Consider the following 12050-nt stretch of genomic DNA (forward strand, 5'->3'; position numbering starts at 1 on the left):
TCAATGAAGGAAAGTCCCACCTGAGCAGAGGATACCTTTTATAGAGACTGTCTTAGACATGGTGGCAATGAAAGCTTTTCTACTCCTGCAATTATGCTGGACATTCAGGCTATAATCTAGATAGCCTTACTTCTTGATTCAAACATAAATGGTTCTAAGGCTTTCTGGTCTCTTGGCCTCGGGCATCTTGTTAATCCCTCTGACCTAGTGGCACATGTGGGCATTGCAGTGAAGCATATGCCTTCAAGGGGCTCATAACAGGGGGTTACCTGTCGGACAACATCCTTATTTCAAAGGAGGCAACTTTGGACCACCAGTGGTGACTGTTAGATACCAACCTGACCAGTGAGAGACCATTCTACTTACCCTACCCAGATCTCACAGCCGTAATAAACGCATAATTTATCAGTTGAGGCAGTGTTCTGGAAGAGGTGGAGCAGGGTGCCTTAGTCCCAGTGGAGCAGAGGCACCACATCAACCCAATGGAACTTTGCACCATTTTGTAACTCTGAAGTCATCCCTTCCATCCATCAAAGGAAGCTGGTTTAAGTCCTTACATACAACATGGCCAGCCTGTGTTACTGCAATAAAAAGGACGGAGTGGGGTCGTCCTATACCATTTTTTTTTTTTTTAATTTTTGAAAACCTTTATTTGTGTAGATGGTGACATACAAATACGGGCCTACAACCCAGAGGCCGGCCACGGAACAGACTGGAAAGCACCAATAGCAATAAAAGTACGGAGTGGTTACGCAATACTGCTCAATGCTGCGAGTCCATAATGCTAACTGAGCGTAACCCACCCGGTAAAGGATCACAGAAGGTTAATTTTTATATATAAGAATAAAGGATCAGTCGTACAATAAGCATCCTGGTACACATGACGGGGAACAGAACCAACAACATTATAATAGGGAATCCGTAAATCAATCATCAGAATAGTCCAAAGCATTCAAGCCATAGATGCCCTTGCTATTCTTCTTCAGTCAGTGTCCACCCGCAACCTCATGTGCCCAAAGACAAGCAAAACATCACTCTCATGATAATCAAATCATCAATGAGACGGAGAAAGTTGCAATCACTATACAACCCAACCCGGAGAGTAAAAGAAAACGAAATTATTAGAAAAAAGGAAAGGAAAAGGGGACTCCACGTTACTGTACCCGCCCCATGGCGATAATGGCGATCAACAATCCAGACAGCAAACATTCTTAGGGGCGGGGCGGCTAAGTCAGGAAAAACAAAACCTGAAAGTACCATATCGTATAGGAATACCCAGACCTCCCCCCCCGGGCACTCATCCCGCGGGGATCACGCACAGCAATGGAGACCCAAGAAAAGGACACAAAAGAGCCATAGAAACAAAGAACTATCTAATAGACCCCCATCCACCCGCCCCACCCTGCACCCCTGCAGAAGGCTATGGCCTACCCCTCCCAGCAGCGTGCCTGTCGCCCTAAGCATGAACCCGAAATATAGAAAGAGATAATGTAGGGAAAGGGAAAGAAAACAGGAAAAAAGGAAAGTCAGGGGGGAGGATACCATGTAATAAGGCGCACGGCCCCCGCCCCCCGCCCATACAAACATTCTAGTGCAGCCCAAAACGAAGCTGACATGGTTTCAGGTAGCCATACATATTAAGGATTCAACAAATTATCTCAATTTGGGGCAGTCCATAACTCCGTGCATCGAACAGCAGTCCTCCGGGTGAAAAAACCGGGTTCACCCCAGTCCTTTCTTAGCCATCGCCTCGATGTACGGAAAGGTAGCGGGCATAATACAAAGCGGTGAGAAGAGGTCATGGAGCAACCGCTGAACGGTCAATGGAAGCCACCCACGGGATCTCCTCCGCCGAAGGCAATGCAAAAGCTGTTCACGGCAGTCATGTAAATCAGTGTCAATGATCACCATCGAATCTTCCCGCATGCGATCCAAGCCATCGCCGCCCCCGACAAAGTGCGGGAAACATACAGTAACCACCTCGGGCCCATCCGCATCTCTGAGGGACGGCTCGGGAGCAATGGCGATCACCACATCATCTCGCACACAGGAATCCCGGGCCAGGGTCACTTGCCAAATCTTTAGCGCCCGTAGGATGTCGCCAATCGTGGGTTCACACTCCCCAGTGCAGGTCCCATCACGGCACAGGGGTACAGCATCAACATCCCAGGGCGTTCCACAGCGTACGGCATCAGCCGCCATTTTGTGATTGCTGCGCCGTCTTTTCGAGATCGACTCCCGGGGTGGGCTCACAAGCAGGGCCTCCGCGGGATCCCCCTCAATCATCCAAACAGCAGCCTCGGTGCAAAGATGAGGGCCACCAAAAAGGAGGGACCCGCCGGCGCCAACGCTCCGCCGGAGCCACTCTCCATCACTGAGCGATGGAAGTCAGAATGACCGGGCGAGGCAACAAGGGGGGGAGCCACCAGCACGGCGTCCCCCACACACAACTTGCCGCACCTCACCTCTGGACCACCGGACGGTAGTCCCAGGCGCGTTCAGTTGCCTCCGGCTTTTTCGCACAACGACCTCCTCCGGCCGGCCTCCATCCTCCACCCGAGGCCGCCGCCGACACCGTCTCGCCGGATACTCGCTGAAGGCAAGGCCCCGGTCTCCACTCCACAGAGGCCGCACTTCCTGGGAGGACGCCGCTGCGGACCCACTGATCTCCGGAGCACCAGGACGGGTGGTAAGTATCAGCAGACCTTCATCTGTAAAATGTTATCGTTTCTGGGCAGGATGGGCGGCAGGATAGATTAGTTTGGGCAGGGAGGCCGGCGGAGCCGAGCTACCGTGCGGCCATCACGATGTCGAGCTTGGCTCCTCCTCCCCTATACATTTGTTGAACAAACTCAGCAGACTTTAGCAGGCAAACCATGAATCTTGTCTTCCCTGGGAGGCATATTCACCAGTGCGGCATGCCCTGGCTAAACCTTTTCACCATCACTTTAAACACAGCACGATGGAGTTTCTTCCAAAAGGGGGGCCGTTTCTGCCTGAAGTGGGACTTTAGTCTCCTTTACGCCCTTCTTTCTCACCTCTCTTTCCCCAAGTACTGAAAAACATCAGAATAGATCAGTCACAGATCATTCTCGTAGCCCCAGATGGGGCCAGGAAAAGGTGGTACTGCAATCTCCTTAGTCGGAGCATTTGATCTCCATTCCACATGCCTCTTTAGGATGACTTCCTATCTCAGCAATAGGGCAGGGTTCTTCGCCAGAATTCCCACAACATAATCCTACATGTGTGAAGAATGAGCGGCTCCAACTAAGTGGTTTCGATCTGCCTGAAAAAGTAGTGGATTTTATTCTTACAGCTAAATGCCCATCTACCAAATCTTTTTATTGTGGTTGTCTGGTGCAGACTTTGTCAGTGTGACTCTCAGTACAAAGTGACGTCCGTTTTATTGTTTGTTTTATTTCTGGCCCAGCAAGGTTTTTTAGTAGGATTGTTAAAGATTACTTTTCGAACCTTTCTATGTTTGCCTGGACAACCTTTATTATTAAAGTCGCCCTTTTTAACAAGCATTGATAAATGCAGGACAATCTGTTACAGCCAATAGAATATTTCAATAGTATCTTGACTTAGTCCTCACATCTTGATGTGTGCACTCTTCAAGGCTATGCACAGTTGCTCACTAAGATTGCTGAACAGGTAAGTAGTATTTCTCATTGCAAATACTTGGCTGTCAGTGAGCTGCATGCGGTCTTAGTGGAACCTCCATATACCACCTTCTTTCCAGATAATACATGTGAACTCATGCTTCCTTTCTGCCAAAGGTGGTGTTGACCTTCCATGTGGATCAATTCATCACTCTCCCTTCCTTTTTCACCCACCTCACCCCTCTAAGGAGAAGAAGAGACTTCACAGATTATACCTTAGAAGAGCTCTTGGCTTCAACCTCAAGCGCACAAAGGAGCTCTGGGTGATCAGCTTTTTGTTGCCTTTGCCAATACTGAGAAGGGGAAGGTGTTCTAGAAGCGAACCATATCCAGGTGGATTACCCTGTGTATAAAAACATGCTAGGCTCTGTCTAGAAAGGGGCAACTATAGACAGGAACACCACTGTGGCGCTGACAGAGGTGATCTTGCGTTTAATATCTGCCAGGCTTTGACATGGACGTCCATTTACACCTTCACCAAGCATTACTGTCTCGACAACCAAGGCCACAAAGAGGACCATTTCACCCAGTTGGTCCTGTAGGATTTCTTGGTGTAAGTCAATTCCTGTGACCTACCATCTTTTAGGAGGCACTGCTTTGGTTTCTGTTCAAAAGGTGAGGAAATCAAAGGTTAGAAGTAGCCATCAGAAGAACAGTTTACTTATCTTCGGTAACACTCTTTCTGGTGGACACTCTATCTTCCTGCAAATTCATGGACCTATCTTTTTCCATGGGAAGGAGGAGTTTCTACCTGATAGTGGCTATGACTGACTCAGTTGCCTTTAAGCTCTAAATCACGATTTGCGGTCATGAAGGGAAATTATTTAGTCCAATTGACTTTTCTTGTTACTCTTGTGGTAGTGAAGTGGGATTTTTGGATCTGTGATATTTTTAAACAAGGGGATAATATTGACAGGGCACATGTTTATGACTGAAGAAGGCTTTATCTTATTTCTAGTATCCTTTGCAAGAGAGAGGATGAATTGTTTGAATCATAATGCTGAGCAGGGGACTTTGAATGTGTGGGAAGTTTTACCTTGGCGTCTAGATTCAGCAACTCAGAGGTCTCCAGGAGCTCGAATGAGGAGATTGCTAATAGTAACAGTGGTGCATAAAAGATAATTATGAATCATGAAATGTTGCTGACCAGAAAGGGGTAGGAATACTGACGTTATCAACACAGGTGAGTACGATGATATAGTTCTAATATCTTTAATTTACTGTCTGCTACCACTGTGCAAAATCTGACTTTTCTGGGCCTAAATGACAGCAGTCTATTGAAATACTCTTGTTTGTATGATTCTATCATGAATTACAATGAAACTTAGTTTACAATTAAACTGTTTTACTATATGCTTTCACACAGCTTGCTGCTTCTGTAGTCTGACAGAAGACAACATTGAAAAATTTGGCGAAAGATTGACAGATGCAAAGACAAATCTAAGTGCTCACTACTATTGCCTGGTAAATATAACTCTTCCTTCATGTTTCCTGGTTTAACTCTTAAAGGAAAAGTTACTTAGCGTTGGTAATTGTGAATACTCGATGTACCTGCAGTTTCCTCACTTTTGAATATCCCAGGTACAGATTTGAGCTGCAAATGATTGTAATAGCTCTCTGACACCAGTAGGTGGCACTGGGTCCCTCTCGATGCCGGATGTAGAGTTGTGTGATGACACTGGAACCATAAAACCTCCACTTCAGCCCCTTGACGTCAGTTCTTATTCATCTGGTTTTTCAGCTGCGTCTATCGAGGAGGGGACGAGAACAACAAAAACATTATATGTGTGTGTGTGTGTGTATCTGAAAGAGACACGTTAGTGATAGATTCCTTACCTTAGAATATCCCCAAGCGTCAGACTGGATCCGGAAACTTTTGCGTAGCAATACCCCTGCGCCTCGGTCCGTCGGAGCCGCGTGGGTGGTGTCACCCGAACCCCCGTTGCTTGAGCGTCGTGGTGGGTCGGAAGAGCGATGACGCCTTTCCGACCTCTCATGCCTCTTACCTGAGGATCTTTATCCTGAAGATCGATGCCGACCCTCAGAGCTACGAGGGCTCCGACGCCGCGACCGGTCCCTCGACTACCTGTGGGACCGGGACCTTGAACGGCGCGGGGCCGACTGCCGGAGCTCAAGTCGCTTGCGGGACCGCTCCCGCCTAGCCTTAGACGTCAGGGCCCAGCAGTCGGAGCAGGTTCGGTCGTCGTGGTCGAGGCCTAGACACAAAAGGCACCGGCGATGGGGGTCGGTAACCGACATCAGTCGGCTGCACTTGGAGCAGGGTTTGAACCCGGCCATCCCTACCGGCACCGTAGAAGTCGAACGACTCGAGAAAAAACAGGTCAAAAGATTAAAAAAGTTTAGTCATAAAGTGACTAAGCGGTAGAGCTTCTCCGGATCTGCGCTAGCTGGCGCGGAAAAAAGAAGAACTGACGTCAGCGCGCGAGGGCGGCGTCTAAGTACTCCGGCGACGTCATTCCGGCGCTAACGACGCCGACGACGAACGTGGCGCCGCGGACGACGCCTACCGACGCGCAGGGGTATTGCTACGCAAAAGTTTCCAGATCCAGTCTGACGCCTGGGGATATTCTAAGGTAAGGAATCTATCACTAACTAATGTCTTATATCGTTATACAAGTAGTAACTTGTGCATGTGTATATATATATATATATATATATATATATATATATATATATATATATATATATATATATATTCACTGAAAAAACCAAGGATTTCACACCAGTTATAGTTAGCTGGAAATTTTAATGACATAAAACCATTGAAATTCCACGTTATAGTTAGTTGGAGTCACTATAACTTGCACGTGTAATGCACTGCTGATGACGTCACATATTACATCACTCATGACATGGTCAGTGACATCACTCATGACATCACTGATGACACCATCCAGTGAATGTGTGTCTTTCTGAAAAATAAATATGTTTTATATATGTATATGAAAAAGGACGATGGAAGAATAAATGTTTAAATAAGTGTCTTAATGGATGTTTTATAAAAAAAAATTGATTGGTTAACTGGCTTATTGTTAGCGAGTATTGTTTAAATATTTAAATGTTTGTATCAGTGTTTCACTTTGTGTATAAGTGGCTGCATAGGTTGGTGAGTAGCTACATGTGTGTGTATATGGGTTATTAGATGTTTTTTTAGTATCAGTATGAGTGTCTGTATGGTTTGGTGGGGGTGTTACTTAACACATAGATGCATCAATGATTGACTCACTGTTTCTATGTCTTTTGAAGACAGCATATGTGCAGGACTGTATGGGTGGATGTGTGTGTATATGTGTGTTAGTGAGTGAATGACTGTCTCACTAGTGTCTTTATCAGTAACTACATATGTTTTAATCTAGTATATGTGAGTATTGATGTATGTAAGTGAGTATATGTGAGAGTGAGAGATTGTAAGAGTTCCTGTTTAAATAAGTATGTGTTGTGATTGTTTAAGAGAGTAAGTATGTGTAGGTTTCTTTAGAAGTAAGGTTGTAGTGTGTGTATATCTGTATGTGCAAATAAATGGATGTTCAATAGTGTATTTGCATGTGTGATTATGTGTGTGAGTAACTTTTGGATGACTGTCGGTGTGTTACAGGATATATAGGTGTATCACTACATATGATGAGTGAGTATATGTATGAGTGACTATATAGAACTGTTGGTGAATTAGTGGATGTGTATATAAATGGTGGAATTACTGAATTGGTTGTTGTAACTGGTATGGGTATCTCCACTTTTTTGAAAATGTAAGTTTCTATTTTTGAATATGTGTTTCAAGGGTTACTTTACAGTGAAAGGAGGTCTGTCACTCTGTCACAAGGATTGTGTCATCAGTGATGTCATGAGTGATGTCACTGACCATGTCATGAGTGATGTAATATGTGACGTCATCAGCAGTGCATTACACGAGCAAGTTATAGTGAGTCCAACTAACTATAACGTGGAATTTCAATGGTTTTATGTCAGTAAAATTTCCAGCTAACTATAACTGGTGTGAAACCTATGTTTTTTTCAGTGAATTTAATAGGTTTTTTAAATGCTAATCACTAACTATAACTGGTGTGAAACCTATGTTTTTTTCAGTGAATTTCATAGGTTTTTTAAATGCTAATCCCTAGCTATAATTGGTGTGAAACCTATGTTTTTTTCAGTGAATATATATGTATATTAATATAATACCTTTTTTTTAAAGTATATTAATTTTTTTTTTTATGTTTCACCCTGGAGCGCTCCCGGTGCGCGCCCCGGTGCGCGTACCGGGGCACGTCCCGGGAGCGTACCAAAAAAAAAAAATAAAAAAAAAAAATGAAGGAGTGAGCATGAGCAAAGAGGACAGAGACAGTGGTGTAAAGAGGAAGAGAGCTAGAGGGAAGAACACAGAGGGACTGTGTAATAGATAGTAAAACAGAGAAAAGGTATAAGTGGAAGTAACTAAGAAAAGGAAAATGAATAAGGGACCAAAAGAAGAGAAGAAAGAGGAAGAAGACTAAAGCAGAGGTTCTGGGAGAATGTGAATGGGTGATGAAAGTAAAAAGAAGGAAAGTAAAGGATGGGGAATGACGGAACCAGAGAAAAGGAACAGCGGTGACGGAGGGAAAGAAAAGAGCAGTGAGTGTAAGTAAAGAGAGGTGAAAGAGGGTGGATAAAAGTGAATAAGGGTAAGACATAGGGAGTGACAGAGAGAAAGAACAGAGAGAGTAAAGGAAGGAGTAATAGAAAGGGACTGAGTGAACCAGAAAAGAAAGGAAAGTGAGGGAGTGTGGGTGAGCAGGAAGACTGAAAGAAGTTGAATGTGGTAGGAAAGTAAGGAAAAGGGAAATAAACATGGAGGATAAGAATAAGTGAGGGAAGCAGAGTAAGGAAACAGGGGTGAGGTAGGGTGAGAGAAAAGTAGTGAGGTTAAAGCAAAGGGTGATGACAAACTACATTTGTTAGTCACACTTACCATATAATTAATGAAAACTTAATTGCATGTTAAAACTACACTTTATATCTGTGAAAGACAAAAGAAAAAAAAGTTATAATTAGTAAAATATATATTTTAAAATAGAAGAAACAGGTCAAGAGGTAAAAAATCAAAAAAAGTGTACTAAGAAATAAAGCAAGATGGAAGGATACAGAAACAGAAATAAAGTAATGTAGAAAGACAAAAAAGAGGGAAAAAGAAATAGAAGGAGAGCAAATTACTGAAGGTAAGTAAGATACTAAAAGAATGTGAGATACCAAAACGAAGTCAGGAAAGAGAAGTAGTAAAAGGAAAATGAGTGAAAGGGAAAGGAGTCTAAATGAGAATCCATTAATAAGAAAGAGGAATGGAAGATGACTGAGACTGAGTGAAGGGGAGTCACAGAGTGAAGGGATGAAAGGAATGAGGTTAATATAGAACGATAGAGGAAAAAGGAGTGAGGAAGTAAGTACACAGAAAGACAAAGTGAAGGACTGAGTGAACTGCAGTACAATGAGTGAAGAAAGGAAAAAGAGTAAAGGAGCAAAAGAAGGAAAGAGAGGGGAAGAGAACTAAAGCAGTGGTACTGAGAGAATGTGAGAAAGCTGAAAAGTGGTGCAAGGGAGAGAAGAAATGCAGACAGTTGAAATTGGATTGAGGAGTTGTGAAAGAAGTGGAGTAAAGGAACAGCGATGAAACAAAGTGAAAGAAAGGCAGTGTAAGTGAGTAAAGAGAGCTGAAAAAGGGTGGAAAAAGGAAAATGAGTGTGAGACAATGAGAATACAATATAAATTACACAATGCAAACTATAGAATAACTTATACATCATGTTAGATAATTTTTTTTGCTGTTCTCAGAATATATTGAATTTCACTTAAAACAGTGAGTTCAAACTCTTCATCATATAACAGTGGGGGAAAAAAACACAATCTAAAAGATTGTGTTTAAAAAAAACCATATAAACTTACAAATCATATATGTACACTAATCTTTGATTCACTTACTTTTCCTTGAGGCCAAATAGTAGATAGTGAAGGTCCTTTTGGTAGGAAAATACTCTGCTGTTCTCTAAAACTTCCATTTCATCGACTTCCTATGAAAAAAGATCTAAGAACATCTGAAATAATTCTCAACGTTTTCATTTTCCTCCTTGTGTTAAGTTATGACTTATTACTCATACCTTGAACTTTCCTTACGGCCAAATAGTGTCAGATATATGAGTATATTTTGAATTTTCTCTAATTAAACTCTGAAATTACCGTTTACCCGAAGTTTTCAAAGAAAAGCTCATATGACATTTTCACAATGTTTAAAAATTCATATTCTCTTTTTTGATCACTCATGTTCAACATTTCCTATAAAACTGATATCACTTACTATGAGATCCGTTTACAGTACCTATATGAGATAAATAATTTTAAACATTAGACTAACTAACTAACTAACTTTTATTAACTGCTCCCGGCTTCAAAGGCCAATTACCTTTACTAAAACTTTGGTTTTAAAAACACTAGGTAAGAATTTTTTAAGTGAAAAGGCAAACGTTGTTTATAAGTCAAATGAGAATCATTGCAGTAACTCCAACCTTTTTGACATTTTAAGTAGCATGTATAATGTCCTGATGTTGTCGAAGGACCGTCATGATAAATAATAGCTACAGTTGTAAAGGTTCTTCCTGAAATTGATAACTGAGAAGCCACAAAATGTTTGATACAAGTTGTCAATTTAGTTCCATCAGGTCTACATCGTTGGAAAACTAAAATGACATACTGACCATAAGTTTGTATAAATAATGTGGACAGCATTGGACACTTACATTGAGTACACACCATATTATGTTCAGCTGCTTTAACTAGATTATTAAATGACACTGATTTAGAGTCTGGTAAAGTCAAATATATAAATCTTTCAGTGTCTATTCTAGTAGTACTTGATAAACTACAATTGTGGCAGTCTTGCTGCCATTGATAAGAAAGGTTAAAAAGATTTTCTACATCTACACCTTCATCTTCCAAAACACCAAACATATACATTAAAAATTCCTGACAATCCTGCTGAATGTTCTGTGAAACTTTATCTTGACCAGAACACATGTCTAAAATATTTCGAATTTCTGTTACACTTTCTATTTTTGCTCTATCACTGCTACATTTCTCAAACACAGAATTCAATAAACCACACAATCTTTGATCCCGATTTTCAACAATCTGTTCTTGTAAAGTTTGAAGAAAAAAAACAAGATTAACCACTACATTAGCATAGCAGTTGACACCAGAACTGTTTTCAAACTGAAATCCAACAACATTTTTATCAGAATCCTTTTTCCTTCTGTTTTGAATTACATTTTCATCTACTTTTTGTCTTTTTGCTACTACCTCACTGCAATTATTCTCGTTTCTTCTTTTTCGGCCTACCACACGTTTTTCAAACAAAGGATATTGAGGCAAATGTGGAGCATACTCTCTTCTTAACCTATTGTATTCTTTAACACAATCTAGATCTGCACAAATCTTTGTCTCATCACACTCAATCAAGTAAAATCCTGATAAAGTTCTGACTCGTGATAATGCCACATATGCCATACCCTCTTTAAACACAGATCTTCCAATGTTCACCAAAGCACTATCTACACTTAAACCTTGAGATTTATGAATTGTCACCGCATATGCCAAACAAACAGGAAACTGTTTTCGGCGAACATATAAGTCTTTTACAAGCAAAAATCTAGCAGAACGACTGATTTGTTGTACTTGCTCAATGCCATCAAATTTTATTTTTAAAAATTCTATTCTATTTCTATAATTCACAAAATCAACAACATAACCCATTGCTCTATTTACCAGACCTCTTTCAACATTTAAATTCCTTCTCAAAATGATACGACAATTTAAACACACATTCAGAGTCTTTTCAAAACCAGCTGTTTTAGATATACTTTTCTCTAATGAATCCAATTTTGTTTTCAAATTTTCTGACAAAACAATTGTTGCACCCATATGCTCTATTTTATCTATTGCTTCCAGTTTCACAATCTCTTCATTTTCTAACTTTAACATTTTGTTGTTGAAGATGGAACATTCTTGCAGAGTTGGCATGAAACATATCCCAGATTTCTTCTCAGTAATTAAAAAAAAAATATTCTCTGGAAGAATGTTTTCATTTGGATACAAATTTGAAATTAATCGAGCATGTAAAGCTTCTTTCCCAAGCTCACTTACTTTTCCGATTCTTACATCTTGTAGAATATTTTTATAATCTTCATCCTTTGCCTGTCGCATATTTTGAAGCAGTTCAGCATATTTAAAATGTAACCATATATTAACGTTTCCAATGCTTCCAAGGGACTTCCTGGTATCTTCATGCGTGAGCATTTTAAACACTGGTTGTCCTTTTACTGGAGTCAACTGCAGTAGATCTCCAAA

The 12050-nt window shown here is 41.4% G+C and overlaps 1 protein-coding gene across 1 annotated transcript in view; it reads left to right on the forward strand.

Annotated features, from left to right (window-relative positions):
- LOC147708404 (E3 ubiquitin-protein ligase PHF7-like) overlaps window positions 1–12050 on the forward strand; it is a 2104679-nt gene that overhangs the window by 465039 nt on the left and 1627590 nt on the right. Inside the window, exon 4 of the mRNA XM_086925340.1 lies at window positions 5029–5126. Coding sequence (XP_086781466.1) covers window positions 5029–5126 — 98 coding nt within the window. The remainder of the gene's footprint in view (window positions 1–5028; window positions 5127–12050) is intronic.

The sequence above is a fragment of the Lissotriton vulgaris genome, chromosome 6, assembly GCF_964263255.1.
Source record: "Lissotriton vulgaris chromosome 6, aLisVul1.2, whole genome shotgun sequence".
In the NCBI taxonomy this organism is placed as follows: domain Eukaryota; kingdom Metazoa; phylum Chordata; class Amphibia; order Caudata; family Salamandridae; genus Lissotriton; species Lissotriton vulgaris.